This window comes from Sorex fumeus, unplaced genomic scaffold, assembly GCF_029834395.1.
Source record: "Sorex fumeus unplaced genomic scaffold, SorFum_2.1 ptg000051l, whole genome shotgun sequence".
Lineage (NCBI taxonomy): Eukaryota > Metazoa > Chordata > Mammalia > Eulipotyphla > Soricidae > Sorex > Sorex fumeus.
Genome location: NW_026606108.1, coordinates 13,937,464 through 13,957,577, shown reverse-complemented (window position 1 = coordinate 13,957,577; position 20,114 = coordinate 13,937,464). Strand labels below are relative to the sequence as shown.

General features: G+C 36.8%; 1 protein-coding gene across 2 annotated transcripts in view; it reads right to left on the bottom strand.

Moving 5' to 3' along the window:
- The window catches only part of JAKMIP2 (janus kinase and microtubule interacting protein 2), a 172,614-nt gene that overhangs the window by 25,081 nt on the left and 127,419 nt on the right, over positions 1-20,114 (bottom strand). Inside the window, exons 5-16 of one of the 2 annotated variants that reach the window (XM_056124415.1) lie at positions 19,744-19,842; positions 15,512-15,658; positions 14,520-14,660; positions 13,410-13,466; positions 12,448-12,567; positions 11,019-11,147; positions 9,428-9,511; positions 8,696-8,758; positions 5,282-5,380; positions 3,846-3,944; positions 2,501-2,554; positions 685-750 (exon numbers count right to left, since the gene is read on the bottom strand). In XM_056124415.1, the coding sequence (XP_055980390.1) occupies positions 685-750; positions 2,501-2,554; positions 3,846-3,944; positions 5,282-5,380; positions 8,696-8,758; positions 9,428-9,511; positions 11,019-11,147; positions 12,448-12,567; positions 13,410-13,466; positions 14,520-14,660; positions 15,512-15,658; positions 19,744-19,842 (1,158 nt within the window). The remainder of the gene's footprint in view (positions 1-684; positions 751-2,500; positions 2,555-3,845; positions 3,945-5,281; positions 5,381-8,695; positions 8,759-9,427; positions 9,512-11,018; positions 11,148-12,447; positions 12,568-13,409; positions 13,467-14,519; positions 14,661-15,511; positions 15,659-19,743; positions 19,843-20,114) is intronic. The other variant, XM_056124416.1, reaches the window with a different exon arrangement.

Below are 20,114 nucleotides of genomic sequence, written 5' to 3'. Positions count from 1 at the left end.
CTTACCCATGGTTTCCTTTTTCAGAAAGCCTTTTATACATTTGGGGATTATGAAGGCATCTCAAGAAGCATGTTGTTCTCATTTTATTCAAACTATGAACACATGGCTTTTCTGTCTATCTCTATACTCATGACACCCTGAATATATTTAGCCATATAACTCTTTTCTTCTCTTTTTGTCATCTGTAAGGTTTAGACACAAGAGGGCCAGAGTACATGACCACTCCCATACCAAGCTTTCAGAGTGAGTTTTCAGTGAGCCCCTCCAAGTTACTGGGTAAGCTGGAAACAAGGTGTGTTATGTATATAACTCTTCCACCATTTCTCTGATCCCATTTCTGTTTTTAAACAACATTTTCAATTGTGAAGAATTATAGTGTTACATAGAATTATATGTTATATAGATCATACAGATATATAATTATATTGATATATTTTATAGAATTATATTATTCTAGTTTTAAAAATACATAAAAGCACGAATTATCTACCCATCCCAAATCAGTGTATAGATTTTCTTTATGCAGTCTCATTCTCCCTGGATATTTTTACCATGCTTAAAAATAAAATATTTATTAGGTATTTAGGGATGCAAAGTTATGTGTGAAGGGAATAAACCTCAAATCCGACCCTGCTTATCAGGGGTTAGATGACACTAAATTGATCTGAATATTTAAATTATTACCTTTTCTGCCAGGGACAGCACAGTACTAGCCTGAATTATGGCCACTTGTTCTTCATTCCTTAAATTCTGTAAAAGAAAAAAAAAGAAAAAGAAAAAGAAACTGAAGACACTTCAGAAAGCATTTGTTTTATCTTTATTTATTAATTTGGTTTGGGACAACACCAACTGTGCTCAGGGCTTATTCCTGGCTCTGAGCTTAGGGATCACTCCTGGCAGTGTTCGGGGGACCTTATGGGGTGACAAGGGGTGACATGATCACTGCATGCAAGGCAAGTGTCTTATCTGCTGTACCATCTCTTCAACCCATAAAATATTTTCTACCTGGCACAGATTACTGCCCGTTCACACATGGAACCTTCACAAAATGTTATGACTAGTAGCACTGTAGCACTGAAGCACTGAAGCACTGTCCTCCCGTTGTTCATCGATTTGCTCAAGCTGGCACCAGTAACGTCTCCATTGTGAGACTTGTTGTTACTGTTTTTGGCATATTGAATACTCCGTGGGGAGCTTGCCAGGCTCTGCTGTGTGGGCGGGGTACTCTCGGTAGATTGCTGGGCTCTCCGAGAGGGATGGAGGAATTGAACCCGGGTTGACCACGTGCAAGGCAAACACCCTACCTGCTGTGCTATTGCTTCAGCTCACATGACTAGTAATTCTGTTTTTCCTCTCTAGTGAACAATGCAGTGCTGTGTATAGAACCCCAGCCTCCTGCACATGGCATGACTGCTAAATAATTTAGCCTGCTGACTAAATAAGTTTTCAAGGATTCACCCAAAATTTGTAACAGGTATATAAATATGACTTTCTAGTATTAATATTCCTGAATTGATGTTTCTGTATAAGGATATATTAGTAATAGTCACAGATTTAGAAAAGCAGAAACCAAAATAAAATAAAGCATAATCAATTAACATTAGTTTGATGTGACTTATTTGATGGTTTGCTTTTTTCTTTCTTTTTTCTTTTTTTTTTTTTTTTGCATTTTGAGTCACACCCAACGATGCTCAGGGGTTATTCCTGGCTCTGCACTCAGGAATTACTCCTGGCGGTGCTTGGAGGACCATATGGGATGCTGGGGGTCGAACCCAGGTCGGCCGTGTGCAAGGCAAACACCCTACCTGCTGTGCCATAGTTCAGTTCCCTTCATTCACTCTTAAGTGAAAAAAAAATAAATAAAAAAGGTGTGACTCCTATAGACTACCTGTATCACAATGAATGGTCCAGCCACTGAATTTTTATCCCTTGATCCTGCTTGGAGAGTGTTTCTTAGGGAGAAAAAAAAAGGAATTACAGTTTCCCTGTCCTTTTTTATTTTATTTTATTTTTTTTGGTCTGCACTGAAGGATCATACAGAGTTGGCTTGGGGTATTAGATACCGTACTGGGGATCAAACCCAGGTTGACTGCTTGCAGGGAAATTAGCTTACTTGACATATTATCTCTCCAGATTTTCAGATCCATTCCTATGGGAGTAACACCAATCCCACTATGTAACAGCATTGGAGACTGCATGACTGATTTCATGCCAGATGCCTCCTAGCAACAGTCAAAAGGCAATTAGTTTTAATCACTGTAGATGTGGACGACATTTACATCTCAAACCTGCCCATAAAAAGCACTTTACAAGTTCCCATTTCTGCCACTGAGTTCTTCCAGAGAGCCTTATAAACCTTTAAAAACCAAGTTGTTTTGATTAACAGTCATTTCTCTACTGGGAGCTACATCTTTACATGAAGATGCGCATGATAAATTGGCAAGTATTTTTTTTAAATTAAAATTTGTATCATCACTACACCTAACCAATTCATACTTACCCCATTATCACCCAAGATATCAAGCTGTTTTATAAGATCCGGAATATTTACATCCTGCAAAATAAAGCCCAAGACACAATGTAATAAACTACTCTGTTAGTGTTTGAAACTTAAGTTAGAAAAGATATCTTAAGGACTGTTCTTTCTTAAATTGTTTTCATTCTGACCCATTTTGTTTTAACTTTTCATTATGTCTTTTAAGTTGTGTGTCTAGGAAAATGAGAGAGCTCATTTTCCATTTCAACAATTGCAAAATGCAAATCATAAATATCTCCTTCATAGGCTGATCTGGAGGATAAAGTGATTATATATAAGTCTAGGGTGTAGTAAGGACTCTTTGACTTGCTTATTCACTTTTTCGGTAATCAATTTTTTTCAACTATGATAGATTTGAACTTGAAAGGAAAGTAATAGGTAATAAAAATACCTTAAAAACATCAACCATTTTCAATAACCTGGTTGTGATTTTGACCGCCATGGACAAAATCGGAGAGCATTTTCATTTTCTGAGTGTTTAACATCATTTAATCTTATGATAAGCAGTTTATTATTACTCTATTTTTAGCCACTTCAAAGAAGATGAACTTTAAATATTCCTTTTAAATATAAATAATATACATTAGCATAGGTTGTTTGTGGCTTGTCTGAGAAAAAACATCTAAGAAAAAACAAAATAAAGTGCTTTCTATTTAATTAGAGCTGAATCAAAGGACTGCTCTGGTTTGAAAATTCTCATGTAGCCCAAGGAAGGTCAGAAGTTTAAAGGCCATGAAAGGGGTTTTAGATGGAACTTGACCCTAAAGTCACAATCTTCTACGTATATATACTTTTAAATCTTAAGACCTCTCATCAATAGAGTTCAAATAGCAGTATAGCAGGACAATAGAATGAAAAGGATCACTCTCTTCTCAGTGATAAAGAAGAGATAATGGGCTAGATGATTGCAAATCTCTTCCAATACCAAACTTCCAAGATTATGAATTCTTTATCCTCTAGAATACAAAAAAAAGGGGACTAAACAAATAGATTCTATCGGGTATATTTTAAATAGGTTTCTTGAATTTGTTTAATATTTCTTATCAAAAATTAAGTAATTATCTGTAGCAATATGGGCTCTGTATCATTCTTTTATATTACTTTATTTTAAATAATCAGTTTCCTGTATTGTTTGCTATTATCATTCATACTTATCTCACATTGTACTTCAGGTTTTGCTGATTTTCCTATAAATCAGGTGTGAATTAAATATAATTTCTACAGTTTGTATCAAAGTGACCTCAAGTGACAAAAAACAAATATCATAACCAGATTCTTCTATAAAGAAAAAAGTTTAACATGCACCTACCTTGACACCTTCTTTCATACAGTATATTTGTAGAGCACTCACACCATCTGAGAATGGGTGGATTTGTAGATTAAATGGAGGAGATCGTCTCTCTCTTTCCTTAAAAATACAGTAAAGAATCAGTGGGAAGTTTCAAAAAAGACAACAACTGATAAAACACTTGTGTTTGCTGGTGTTATTATCTATTTATCAATGACACTGGGGAAAAAATAAAACTTCAGGTGTTTATGTTTATTTATTTTTGCCTCTCAAGTGCTGCATAAGGGGTGCTACCAGCAATTCTTGACCAATTAGGCAGGTGGATTAAGGTCTGGACTCAGGAATACAGAGCTGCTAAGATCCCATGATGCCAGAAATTATCCAGACCGCACTTAGTCAGAGAACTTACAGGGACACACCTAGAGATGCTTGGAGGACCATGTGGTGACAGTAATAGATGGTAATGTGGTAAGTTTCATGCAAAACATAGGTGTCAGTCCCTGCACTATCTCTCAGGTCCTTTGTGCTTATATTTAATGGAAAAAAATTGACCATTCAACTAAGGTATTGATGGATTGTGTCATTCAGGCTTGCAAATTTTTCATGATCAAAACGTGGGAAATACTGCTGCAATTTAAGTCATAAATACTTATATTTTAGGTTTCACAAATCATCTAGTTTTGACCACGAAGTTTTATTACAACTAGTGATATTTGGCATATTCAATCCACTCAAGCTTTCTGAGGAAGATGTGGAGGTTACCAAAATGACAACATTTCAATGAAGCACAGCAACACTAACTCACCCAAACCTCCCAAAGAAATTGTTGGCTGAATAATAAAGAAGTCAACTTAAGTTTTTTTCTCATTCTTTTCAAACCCACATATACAATCATGCTTTAAGCCAGATTCCACATAATATAATTAAAATCTGATCTAAGTGATATATTCTACTTGAAAATTTTGGTCAGATTTCATAGTATTTCCTAAAATATGCTAACTCTGTTTAGTCTTTGCACAAATGCATTAGAAACGGAAAGTTTGCTTAAAAATTCAATTTAATCGTAAAACATTTTCGTATGCAACACATGAGTCAGAATTCAGTGAAGGACGGAAAGAATGAAAAGCAATGGAATACTGAATATGTTTAATGTATAATAGTTAAATTATTTAAAATAATAATATTCATTAGTTTTCTAAATGAATACAATAGTAGTGAAAACTACAGAATCTGAACAAACAATACCGAGTTACATCAATGTTTTAATACCATTTAGTTATTGGACATGGGCAAGTAATTTACTCAGATGATTTATCTCTAATATCTTAATTCTGGTTATGAGTTTCAAAGGAGAATATGGATCTGACATTCTGAATCCAGCATCTCACACACAGAGCATGCTCAGTGCATGTAAATGATTATAATTGTTTTTATTAATATCATCATGATGTCCTTACTTCCAGTTCTAGGTTTCGAAATTCCAGCAGCTCATTCTGGTCTCTGGCATCTTGTAGTTCCTGTTGTAATCGGTGGTTTTCTGCCTCCTGTTTTTCTATCTAATAAAGTAAATCTCAAATTAGGTCACCAGTGCAAAAGGCATCTATAATTCTGCAAAGCAAGCATGGATAGCATTCATTCAGCGAATAAATTAGCTAGAGTTCTACACCACAAAATAGGAAGGAAGAAAGGAAGGAAGGAGAAAAAAGGAAGACCTAAGTAGATATGAATAAGACCTGGTTTTCCTTCTAAGTTATCCATTGATTCTATGTCAGAAAAGAAGTGCTAGATCACCTCTGGTCCCAGAGTATAGGAAGGAGAAGGACAGAGAGGAAAAGAAATGAAGGTGGGAATGAAGACGAGAAAGGGAAATAATGGAGAAAATAGAAGTCAGGGGACTTGGGTACACTGGTGATGTGGGGCAGTGGTACAGCTATATATCCAAAGCACAGACTCATCAGCAAGACTGAAAACATGAGATCTGAAGTACAACCACTAAACTTTGAAATGTGTCTGACAAGTTGACAGGAGGGGGTAGGGGTAGACCATGGCAACACTGGTGGAGAGAAGTTGATGTCAGTTGTGGGCTTAATATTGGAATATTGTATTAAATTATCAATAACTTCATAAATCAAAGTCATTTAATTGAATACAAATAAAAAAACAGTACTAAAGAACAACTCCATTCATTGACACACAGACTAGAGGCCTTGTGAAGAGAATCTGAGAGTATACATTATGCCCAGTTCATAGACAATGTCTTAAACTGGATTTAACAGAGAAATTGAGGGAAATTTTCAATCCATTATTTCAAGTGTTACAAGGACTCAGAGAAATAACCTTTAACAACAACTCTGATTATAAGCAAAACAACTGAATTCCAACTAAGTACAGAATAAAGTCAAACTCTTCAAACAGAATTCAACTAATATTCTCATTACCATCTAACTTTTCAGTTTTATTTATAATATTCATCATCTCTACACATAGTCCCATGTGAATACACATAAACAAGTACATACACAAATCTAGAAACCCCAATTTACTCTGTGACTGACAATTCCCAAAACTGTATGTGTTCATAGCTCTGTTCAATTCTTTTCAATGTAAGAAATTCCTACATTTCCTTGTATACCAAATTAATAATTCTTCCCCAAAGAGTCTGCTTTGATCTACCCATTTAGAAGCAACATCTTTTTCTTTTGTTTTCATATTGGGCTTTCTTACAGTCTCTTATAGACCCTTTCTTTTTTTTCTTTATGTCTTTTTTTTTTTTTTGCCAAACCTGGTGATACTCAGGGGTTACTCTAGGCTCTGCACTCAGGAATCACTCCTGGTGAACCCAGGGGATCACTGAGATGCTGGGGATCGAATCCAGGTCAACAGCATGCAAGGCAAGTGCTTTACCAACGATACGATCTCTCCTTTCTTATAGGGACTCATAACCTGATGACGCAGGAAATCACGTCAGTTGAGTACAAACACATCTTGTTTACATACAGGGTCTATGTCTACCATGGATCAGAAAATCTTTATGACCTGCAATATATTACGGATTGCTTTTGCTATTAGCTATACATGTTTACCTTACATACAGTCACTATTTTATATCCTAAAATTAAAATCAAATATTTTTTATGGTTAGATTAACCTTATTTTTCCCAAGCAATTAAAACATTTAGTAAGTGCCTTACCTACTGTACTCTCTCTCTAGCCTCAGTGACTTTTTAATGGAAGGGTTCTAGTAAGTAATCTCAGCTAAAAGGTTCTACTGTTATCCCAAATAATCAAGGGCAAGGAAAATTATAATGAAAAACATTTGGTAAAAAAAATGTCATAGCATTTATTTCTGTGCTCCTTTGAGACAACTAAAATTCTATTTTACTTATTGTTTTATGATATAAAACAGGAAAAAATCTTGGGAAAATAGTGAGATATTATGTGACATCAGTTAATGTCATCAACTTTTTTTTGGAGGGGGTACATTCAGTCATACTCAGAGATTATTCTTGGCTCTTTGTCCTGGGATTACTCCTAGTAGTGTTCAGGGACCATGCATGGTGCCGACTGAGTGGAGTTGGCTGCATGTAGGGTAAGTGCCTTAACTCATGTGCTGTTTCACTGTCCCTCGATTCAGAATTTTTAATGTTTAGTGAATGAATGATTTTCAAAGTTCGCTGGGATCACAAAAGAGATTCTACTTCTTAGAATCTTGGATTTGGGGGACCACGAGAAGATGTTTCTGGAGATCCATGTCTCTAATGGACCACAGTTTGATTCACAGACTGCAATATATAGGTCAGGAGTAATGTCTTGTGGAGTTTTTTAGGAATCCTAGACCTTTCTGTGAGTTCCCATTTTCATTTCAAGCACACCTTTCCATCTATACATCATCATCTCTCATTATGCAGAAAGCAAGATAGGATGCTCCAACTTGCCAAAACAGAGGGAGAAAGGACAAATACCTTCTTCCCTTTCTTATGTTCCAAGGTTGCTGAAGGCAACTCTATGTGATATATAAAGTCTATTCAATCTTGGTGGAAATAATAATACATTAATTTATATGGTTATCTCATTTGGACAAATGAGATAACTATAATGCTTTCCAGTTCAGTTCTTGTTAAGAGCTACATAAGATGATTTAGAACCACCTCACTAGATTTGGGGAAGCTAAATACCAAAGGAAAAGCCACCTTTAGCTTTAACATATTTCTTTTACCAAACAAAAGGTCTTTGTCCAGATAACTAAAATAAATAATATCTATTAAGCCATAAGTATACTTTTTGCATCTTGGTTTGTTGAACAGTCTCCTGTACATAACATTTTGGATACATTTTTTAAAGAAGTTCTTTCATAAAAAAATATATATACATATATGTATACACACACACACTGCTAAGCTTAGCAAAAAGCATGTAAGAACTTAGTCTATGCCATGTTGTGGCATAGTTTTGGAGCCCCTTCCTTACACAAAATGACAGGTACTAATCAGTGTGTTTTTCAGATGGACAATCACACAGATGTGTGCACGTGTGGGTGTCTATATATATATATGCATATATAGGACATATAGGATATATACAATATATATATATTTGTTAACTATATATAGTTAACAAATCTCAGTAGGTTTCAGGGATCACATCCTTCCCAGTAGGCACAACGCCCAGCGCAGAGCCATGCACACGTGCCACTTAACTGATGGTAATGGCAATGACAGGGATGCAGTTGCACACGCAGCAGAGGAGAGCACAGCGCCGGCAAAGCCAACCCTTCCCCGAGCCCCTGTGCCACTCCTGAGAGGACCCCCTGCTGCTCCTGGATCTCTCATCATTTTCTCCTCTACCCCACTAGGGTGTTGTAACCAACATACCTTTTCTAAAAGCTCCTGGTTTCTCTTAATGAAAAGTTGCTTATCTTCTACCCAGTGTGAATCCTGTTTGACAAAGAATATGGCGCAGTCAGCATTTCGGAGGGGCACGAAAGAGCATGTGTTGTCACACTACTTTGCCAGAGCGGTCGTCTTTTTCACCCAGTTTGTTTGTCTGCCAAAGAGTGGTAGATGCCACCCATTCTTGCCAGCTCCCTATTCAAAGTTGCCAAGAAAATTGAACCCCCTTTTCATTGTCACTCACTATCTCTGCCTTTTTCCAGGATGAATAATCCAGGACCAGCCTTCTGGGGACTCAGAAGTGACCACACAGGCAAAAAGTGAAAAGGGTCAGAATGCACACAGGCCAGATACATATGGATGGAAAACATTAAAATGCAGAACCATAAATGTAGCATAGAGGCAAAGAATGCAGCTGGAGGTAGGGTCTTTGTCCTAAAATTTTATGACAAATCTAGGTTATAATACAAGGTTCCTCTTTTTTTGGGCACTCCCTTTTGCCCGACCTCACTTGTTGCACTGTAGCTGGGTTCACATTCTGGCCAGAAAAACACCAGGGACAGAAACATAGAGCTGAACATTCTGACAGTTTGAGAAAGGTCACTATGGTGAGCCAAGCCATGTCCTGGATGCAGGCCCATGCACGGGGCCAGCTAGAGGAAGGTCAAATCCAATTTTCTGCTTGTGGAGAAGGGCTAGCACTCAAATGCCTACCTGCCCCTTTTGAGCCAGGGTTGCTTCCAGATCTTCAATTTTGGCTTTATATCTTAGCACCTCAGCTTGGAGTTGTTCTTGTGCCTGGTAAAAATCAAAATTCCAGAGCTCAACAAGTGAGTACAACACGAAAGAATTTCTTATGACCTGGTGGTACTTGGGGACCTTTGTGGGATACATTTGGTGAAGCTTAGGAGGCTATGTGGTCCTGGAGATCCAATCCAGGTATTCTGATCACTTTAGGATCTCCCTGTTCCTCACAACTGATTTGTATAAATACGTTTATTCACCGATATGTACATATATACTGACTTATCTGTGGGGGGAAATACATGGGGACCCCCATGCATGCTAATCTTCGCAAGACTTGGTCAGTTGAACTGGTGGTTCAGTGCTAGGTGGAGGATGCAGTGCTCAGGCACCCACCGGCTGCGAGACGCTCAAAGTCACACCTGACGATGCATTTGAGGCCATGTAGCCAGAGATAGAAAACCCAGGTGCATGTACTCTCTCTTAACTTTGTACTCCCTGGCCCCATTTTCTGTCTTTAAAAGATATAATATTATTATCTATTCTTTTCTACAAAGTGACCAATAATAGTTGCTACAACACTCCTCAGAATACTATAGACCCTTTAAACAAAAAAGCAAGGGAAAAAAACTGAGCGGTCACACTTCTTAGCCAATGTAAATCAATCTATGAGATAGGTATACCATTCTGAATTTAGAAGGACTAGGTTCACACTCCTGTTTTAATGTAACTCAGCTACAAACATTAGCTTTAAACGAAGGTATACTGGGTTCTGATTTAAAGCTAACACAGGTTAGCTTTATGCAAAGATGTACTGGGTTCCTATTTCCTCTTTCATTTTCTACTACTGACATAACAATCACAGGATTTTTAGGATTATAAAAATATTGCGTGTAAAATGCTCATTGCTATAACTAGAACACAGCAAGTACTCATTAAAAGTTAAGCAACAGCACTATATGCATTTCATTTTTGCTTTTTGAAATTAGCTTACAAGAGGCAGCTGTGACACACAGGAAAGAATACCTGACCTAATAATATTTGAATTGAAATTCCAGTTTTCCATTAGCTGTATAATCTCAGACAACTCTGTGAACCTCTCTAGCTCTTAAATTCCTCTTTTCTAAAATATCTACCTTAGGGAATTATCATGTGTACTAAATGATATTTTGTCAGTGAAAGAGCTTGATAAGCTGACAAGTGTAATACTGTGAATGTATTAAGAAACTGCCTACCCAATGCTATTGAAAGATGAACAGCTCATTTTTTCCTCTAAGCACAGAATTTAAAGAAACAAATTGTAAAATCTTAATATGGCCTACCTTTGAAGATACACATTTTCAAATACGAAGGATAAGAACTATGTACTTAACTATCTTCAACTGAACAAAACATAGATCTAGTTGGTTCTACTGTCTCTAGATTCTAGATTAGTTGACATAAAGATAAAATGGTTCAAAAGCTGCAGTGAAGAGAAGCACTGGGGAAGGCTATCCATTGATATTTCTACATCCAAAGTGCTTTGGCTATGACTGCCACTAGCAAGTCAATGTATACTGACCTTGGCTTCCCTTTCTGCATCAATGATGCCTCCAGTCTGCTCCTGCAGGAGGGCATATGCTCTTTGGAGGGCCTGGTATTCTTTAGTTAACTGTCGAAATCGTAGCTCAGATTCTTCAGCAGCTAAACTCTTAGGTTAAGAAAATAATTGTGTTATGTTCAGTTGTTTTATGCAACATGAAATATTAAATGTGAATACTTTTAAGAAAACTTAAAGTACTTCAAAAAATTCTGTGCGACTGTATTCTTTGGTGGGCCCCATAAGCAGGGATTCCTCCCACAATTCTTGGACCACTGGGGCTGGCAAGTTTAAGGCAAGAACCCTAGTTTGCAGTGTTGCTTGAGTTCTCTGATGCTGGAGGTAACCCAGACCATATGCAGCAATGTTCTCAGGCCTCCAGGACTGCACCCATCAAAGTTAAGGCGACCACGGGGTACTGGAAATAGAACTAGGTTTGGCCACACATAATGCATATGCGTTTACCCCTGTACTAACTCTCTGGCCCCTGATTAATTTTAAAAGGTGTGCATGGACACAATACTGTACATTGTGGAAATATTTATTAACGAAAGAAACATCTAGTTATTCATGCATTTCTGATTTAAGCTTGAATTACACTCAAGTTTTGATCTAGGTGAGATAAACCTTACCCAGGTCTTTGATTCAAATTTGAGCAAAATATCCCTCAAAGTTTGAGTCTCATGTTTCAATATTCATATCCAACAATTGCTTACCAAGATATTTTTAAAAACATTTTGCAGCTTAAGATTTTAAACTTCAGACATAATATAATAACTCCTCTCGGAGAGCCCGGCAAGCTACCGAGAGTATCTCGCCCGCACGGCAGAGCCTGGCAAGCTCCCCGTGACGTATTTGATATGCCAAACACAGTAACAACAAAGTCTCACAATGGAGACGTTACTGGGCCTGCTCGAGCAAATCGATGATCAACGGGAGGGCCTCTCGAGCAAAGATTTTTTTGGAGGAAAAGGCAGGTTTAGAGGTCTACCCAAGATTTTAAGTTAGGAGATCTAGGGGAGAAAGTCTAGGAATTTTTATGATAATTTAATCTCAAATTTTTTCTATGAAGGTGGTGTACAAGAGCACACTTTGGTAAACATCATCTTATATTGTATCTGAAAGCTTGTACTTTGGTCATGCCTTCCCTATAAAAGTATGATGAATAACTAGGGAGACAAATAGCTTTTACTTTGAAAGAAAACTTCAAATGGAGCTGAAGTCTAGAGATATTTCTAAGAGGATGACATGAATAAGTGGAGCATTTCCCTGGAGGTAAGAAAGTTAAGTGTGCTCTCAAAATTGGCCACTATTAAGAGATTATTTTGTGCTGTTCAAAAAAGGAGGTAAAAGCAAAATGCTTATTCTCTCATTTAAGGCAAGATGTGGTAATAAGATTAGAAGAGCTTACTTCATCCAAATCATCATCAGGAGTCGCTGGTGTTCGGTCTGTTCTAAATGAGGCCATGGATGATGTCTCTGAATCCATGGAGTCTTCATCATATCCAATAAAGGGGTCCAAAACAGGCCTCTAATGGAGTGAAAGTAGACATTTACTGACACAACCAAAAGTCAGGAAGTTGATATATTGGTGAGAGATAGTCAACTGGAAAATGTGCAAACAAATAGAAGTGGATCACTCATGCTGCAATGACAAAATAAAAACTGAGGACATGAACACAACAGCTCCACTTAGGTACTTTTATATTTTCCAGTTCTGATCATTAAAGGAAGATTTGTTAATTTTACCTCTTTCTAGAAACCCTGGAAGCTCTTGACATTTTCAATTTACTCTTTACAGTTTTAAAAATGTATCAAGTAAAATCCATGGTAGTCAAATAAAAGAAATTTCCAGATTGTCAAACTCTATTTCCACATCAAAATCAAATTATATCCTTGATTAAAATAAACAAAAACAAAAATCAAACAAGTAAGGAATAAACCATATTGGATATTTGTGGATAAGAATTAAAAATAAAAGTGTACTATCAATTACAGGGTGGGTATGAGAAGCTACTAGTCAGTGGGAGAGATAAAATCTTTGTTACTTGCTTGAAAATTCCTCAATTTTTTCAGACAACCTTTATGCATCCTCAATCCTCAATTTTTCTGACAACCCTTTATGCAATAAACAACCCATTAACCATCTCTACACTGAAAGTCATACTAAACACTTTCAAACAAAAATATACAAATGCAATAATTTCTGGACTTTTGAGAAATGTCAGGAGATTTTCTACAAGCAGATTATAGTCATGGCTTGCTTTAATTCAGGGACACCTGATTTATCACATCTTTGCAGGAAGATTCCTTGGCAAGTCTCACCTGTCTGACTGGGTGAGTCAGAAACCTGATAACCTATTTTGTCTTTACCTTAATTGGTTTGGAACTTCTTCTATGCTTTCTCCTACGGATGAGCTTTTCTCGGTCCTGGAAAACAAAAGAAAGACTTTTCATATCTACAGTTTGTTCTTAAGCAAGATCAGTCATTCACAGAATAAAGACAGGCCAAAGGGAAAACACCAAAGCATCTGAAATCTAAGTCCACCCTTATTGATAACAATAGGTCTCAAGGCGCAGAATTATCACAGTTGTTCTAGGTACTTCAGCAGGCCCTGCAGTCAAGGTCAAGAAAGCTGGACTGGCATTTCAGCTGCTCTCTAACTATGATCCTATTCATTAATTAGATGTGGATGTGAGACACTGAATTAAGTTTTGGGAAAGAGGAGGAACAGGGTCTTGTTATTGTTGGCAGAATAAATCTCTGAATCTCAGAATACTGGAAAGTCAGTAATTATAAGATACAACCTATATACACCTAATAATGAATTTGAAAGGTTTATTTTCATGTGCTTTGTACTTATTGTGCTACCAAACGAAAAGATGGTTAACGCTGAAAAGGTAAAAAAGAATTTAATAATAGAAAATGTTTTGAAGTGAAGTTTATGTATGCAGCTATTTATTTTGGAGGTCACATTCGTAGGTGCTTAAGGGCTACTCTCACCTTGATTTTTTTTTAATGAATCACCGTGAGGTACAGACTTACAAACTTTCGTGCTTACATTTCAGTCATACAATGATCTTGTACTCATCCCTCCACCAATGCCCATTCTCCATCACCAACGTTCCCAGGATTCCCCCTCCCCCCTCCCCACCAGCCTCTGTGGCAGGCACATTCCCTTTTACTCTCTCTCTCTCTCTCCCTTTGGGTGTTGTGGTTTGCAATACAGGCATCAAGTGTCCATCATGTTCAGTCTATAGTCTACCTTCAGCACATATTTCCCATCCCAAGCGGGGGAAAAGGCAGCTCAAATAGAGAAAGGACCACCAAATAAAGGGCACTGGAGGGTCAGAGTGATTCTTGGGATTGTTCCTGATTCTGCCACGGGGAAGCTTGTGGTGTCAAGGGCCTTCACCATGCAAAGTGTGCACACTGTCCTTAGAGGCTTCTCCACTAGAATTTATACAATGATCAAGACATACCCTCGTGAGTTCATCAATGATGTTCTGTTGCTCAATGACCTGAAGTTTTAGAAACTCTGTTTCTTGTTCTTCATTAGCTTGGTCAAGGTCATTCAAAGATTTTAATTTCTTCAAGGGTGGGTGGGATGTTATTTTTTCTCTCTGGGTTTGAAAAGAAGAAAGTACAAGCATAGGCTATAAAAAATCACAAACTTCAGTCATTTAAATATTTCTAGAAACTTTCTGAGGCTCCATCTAAATTTATGAAAGCTGCTTTGTTTAACTATGCATACACATGACTAAAATCCATTTTTGGGGGGTAGAAAGGGGACACGTGGCCGTGCTCTGGGCTTACTTCTGGATCCTCACTCAGGGAGCACTTTTGGTAGTGCTTGGGGTTCTATGTGGGGTATCAGGGATTGAACCTGGATCAGTAATGTGTGAGATGAGCACATTACCCTCTGCACTATTTATCTAGCTCTGACTAAAATTCTTAAGTCATTTAATCGTTGCAATAATTTAAAATCAAGGGGAATGTCTGCGGATCATTACAGTGGCAAGAGGAAGTCTGTTGATGAGCACATTAACATGTCACTTATCTATATATAACATAAATGATGGGGTCTTTCTCCCCACCACTACAAAAAAGTCTTAGAAAATGAAGGGTCCCTCAAGTACATTTTTATAAAGACTACATTAGAGAAATTCTTGGAAGGAAGCATCTGTGGTTGAGGAGGGGATGTTGGAACTCTGCTTCTCTATTTCAGAGCTTTTGGAGACTGTACAGATTCCTGGAAGCACTCCTACAGTCCTGCAAATTTAGAAACCACAGAAAATTCAGAGCCAGCAACCTGCTCTTGCTTTCATCCTTAAAGGGTCCTTGCTTACATAAGGGAAAAATCCCAAACTGGTAAATAGCATTGCAATTTAAAAATAGATAAAGTACAATAAGCCAGGTTATGGGAATAATACTAGGGAGGAAGCTACAGTTCTGCCGTGTCTGGGATACACACCATTTCTAAATTCTCCTTCGTGACGGCTTTTAGTTTCTCCTCCATGCGCTGTAAAGATACCATCAGTTCATCGTTTCTCTTGGCGAGGCACTTATTTCTTTCCAGAAGAGGTTTACACTGTTTTTCAGTTTCCCGCACGCGTTTTAACTGAGAAGACATAAGTTAGAATTCATCTCCTGTGTTTAAGAAGACAATGGGGTCACCTTTGAAAACTTCACTACGTGTCTGAGGATGACCACAGACATTGCAAGCCTTCATTTACCAGGCTTGGGTTTCAGTTTCCTCTAAAGGTTTTCCATCAGTCTCCACCACGTTCACCTTCCCCTAGGGTACCTTAGAGGAAGCCCTGCTGAGATTCTATGTTTAGACAAATGCTCAGGAAACTCAATCACTCCTTGCTCTTCTAGCCTAGTTATAGTGCTTTTCTCAGCCCCACCCTTACACTGTTTATTATTCTTCACCCTGGGCAGCAATGGTCTCTTATTGCCTCAAAGAGATGAAACAAACAGCTCATTGAATCATCGATAGGCACTACTGAGACAACCAGATACACAGGAAATCATCATTCACAATACTGTAAATCAAAAAATATCAATTAAAAAATTAAAAATGAAAGAGAAAATAGAACTAAAAAAAAGACAAGGGGCAAGAGTGGTAGTAGAGTGGGTAGGGGATTTGCCTTGCATGTGACCGACCCTGATCCCCAGCATCCCAAATGGACCCTCAAGCACTGCCAGGAGTAATTCCTTAGTGCAGAGCTAGGAGCAACCCGTGAGTATTGCCAGTGTGACCCAAAAGGCGAGAAAAAAATGTCATTTAATTCTCACCAAGTTAACAAAGAATATCATCATGTTTTTATCCATCATATTGGAAAGTGGGTTTACTTTAGTTTGCTTATGCATCTAAGGAAAGTTCATATTTCTTTATTTTTTCTTCTTTTTTTTTTTTTTTGGTGGGGACACACCAAGCTATGGTCAGGGCTTACTCCTGACTCTATGCTTAGAAATCATTTCTGGCAATGCCCCTGGGGATCAGATATGGTGCTGGGGATTAAATCTGGGTTGACTGTCTGCAAGACAAATGTTACCTACTGTTTAATATCTGGCCCCAATTTCTTTTTCTTTTTTTTTTTTTTGCCTTTTGAGTCACACCGTCAATACACAGGAGTTACTCCTGGCTCTGCACTCAGTAATTACTTCTGGAAGTGCTCAGGGGGCCATATGGGATGCTGGGAATCGAACCTGAGTCGGGCATGTGCAAGGCAAATGCCCTTCCCGCTGCGCTATCACTCCAGCCCCAAGGTCTGGGTATTTTCTATTGTAAGAAACTATTCTTATTATGAGGAATGTTGTATATCGCACAATATTCCTGACTTCCGCCTAGGAAATGCCAATGACATTTTCAAATATCTCCAGATATTACCAAATTGCTTCTAATTAAAAACCACAGATCAGTTTATGAATATTACCTTGGGAGTAACTGTAAATAGTCATCTCCTTTAATTCTTAAAATTTGTTTATTTGGATGCCTGGCAAGCTACCCATGATGTATTCAATATGACAAACACAGTAACAACAAGTCTCAAAAAAAAATGGAGATGTTACTGGGCCCGCTAGAGCAAATCGATGAACGATGGGAGGACAGTGCTATTTGGATGACATATTTTATGCTCACCAAGTACAAATGGATTCCCATGTAAAAGTTCTTAGGTTTAGTTCATTCTTCTCCTATCACTGACTTTGAATGTGAGAATATATTGGGGTGAAAGCACCGAGAAGGCACCCCAATCAGACACATCTGAAAAGATTATTTAATGTACACACTCCAGGTTTTTTTTTCCACACTCCAGTTTTTTGAGAATCCAAGATGTTGGAAAGTGTCAGTGGAAGGGACATTGAGCAGTAATCTCCAAATCTGTCCTAATTCCATTAGAAAATTTGCATGTTATATTAAAGTCCAAAATTGGCTTTAGAATTTAAATGAGATTAAAACCCCCCTTAAATTCAGCATTGTGCTTTGGTGCCTGAAGCATTAAAAAGTACTAAATTCATAAAAAGAACAATTTTTCCATGAGGTTCACTATTTTAAACTTTCTTTCAGGTTTGTTTTTTGGGTCACAGTTGTCAGTACTCAAGAGTTAACTCCTGGCTCTGCCCTCAGGGATCATTTCTGGCAGTGCTATGGTATATGAGGTGCTGGGGATAAAACTCAGGTCGACCGTGTCCAAGGCAAGCACCCTACCCACTGTACTATCACTCAGGCACCTAATTTTCTATCTTTTCAGGAGATCAAAGACATCTTTTAAATATTTAAATGTGTTTTGTACATGCTATTTATAGAAAATACAGAAAAACATAAGAAAGGGAAATAATTACAATTCTGTACTTTATAGTACTCAACACAATGACTCCTTCAAAATATATACCTTAAATATAATGTACGTCGAATATGTATACACATATGCATATTTGTATGTATTTTTTTTACAAATACACTAACAGAGTTGAACAGTTAACTAATATGAAACAAAGACTTTAAGAAGTATTACAAGAGATATAAAATTTTATAATAAAAAGGGATGTATATCTAAAATTACAAATGTTAACTTATACTATCTAGTAATAGAATTTAAAATATCTGTAAAGCAAAACTGATAGAACTAAAAACAGATGTGCCCCAAGATCTATTGGGATAGCAAGTAGTCAAAACATCAGTAACGGCATAGAAAAGTTTAAACTATAGTATTAACAAATTTGATTCAAACTACACCTAATAATTGAAGAGTGTCTTCTTTTCTTGTAAATATGTCGTATTCTTAATTGAGTCATGAAGCAAGTCTTAATAAATTTTAAGGAAATAAAATAAAGCATGTGTTTTGGTTATAGTAGAATTAAAGTTAGAAATAAGTAAAAAAGTTAACCAAAAATTTCTTAAGTTTTGAATATTCAGCAATAGACTGCTAAGTAACCCCAAACCAAGAAGAAATAAGATAATAATTGAAGAGGTTATGAACAAAATAATAATGCATTATCACTTGAATATTTATGGGATTATGCTAATGTCATGTTTAGAGAGACATATATGACCTGAAGTGTCACAAGTATATTTGAAATAAAGAAGCTTATTTATGTAAAAAAAAGTAACTTATTTATGTAAAAAAATCATAAAAAGTGTGATATATAAGTTGTAGAACAGAGAGTTTTATATACAAGTGTCCAATAATGATATAAAACATGCTAACATTAAGATTGTAAGGGCAGCACAAAAGAAAATTGGCAAAATACAGAGGGCAAATGTTATAGAAAATCCAAAATGAGAATAGATATTTAAAATTAGTCCACTCATTAGAAGGACGTTTAAAGTAATATAACTCAAAATGCAAAAATGACTAAAATAATAATTTTATGTGCTGATAAAGATATTTAGAAACTCTCATAAACTGTTAGTGAGGGTGTAAATTGTCATTAACAAGTATAGGAAGCTATTCGGCAAGAACTATTAGAGCTGAGGATATGTATACTTTCTAAGTCTATACTTTGCTCCCTTGCAATATTCTCACCAGAGAGGAGCACATAATATCTGCCAAATACATGTAGCATCAATATCAGCATCTTAAAACTACTAATAAACAATGTAAGCAATCTTAGCTATAGAAGAATAAAAGTGTTGAAGTTTCACGATCACGATATATCACGATCATCCTGTTGTTCGTTGATTGCCTCGAGCAGGCCCCAGTAACATCTCCTTCGCCCTTGCCCTGAGATTTTAAAAAGTGCCATATTCAAGGATCTTTTAGGGTTAGGAGAATGAGACCCATAATTGCTACTGGTATTTGGCATATTGGGTGTTGAAGTATATCAATTGAAAACTATAGCTTGAAAGTGAAGGAATTCTACATTTCCCCACAATGGATAACTCTCAAAAATGTAATGCTGAGCAAATAACTCAAACATAAAATTAATTATTGCTTAATTCAATTTACAACATGTCTTAAAAACAACAATAGACACCTAGAGTGATGGAAGATATAGCAGTTAACTTTAGAAAACCAGTTATTAGCAGAGGTCACAAAGGGAATACTCTGAAATGCTGGGAACTGAAACTTACTCATCTGGGTAGTGATCCTATGATAATATCATGTGTACTTTTCTCTATTATTCTATATTTGTATAAGATTACATATACTTCTATAACATAATTCTGAAGAAAAATTTATTCTCATTAGAACTCACCAATTCATTTCGTTCATCTCCAAGCAAAGTATTTCTGTCTTCTAATTTTCGTATAGTGGCATTCAATTCGGCTATCCTTTTTTGATTTCTTCGTAAATCCTATACATAGAAATTGTGTAGTTTTTTTAATTATCAATTTTCACAGTTTTAGGAATAATTTTTTGTTGTTTTACTTTGTTTTGGCCACATCTGGAAATGCTCAGGGATTATTCCTAGTGGTGCCTGATGGACACTTTTTGCAGTACTCGAATTCTAACTGTAGTAACCAGGTACAGGTTACACCAAACTCTATCTCTCTGTTCCCAAACATTTCAGTTTGTTTGTTTTTGATACAGGAAAGACATTTTTTAATTAAAAGTTTTAATAAGGCA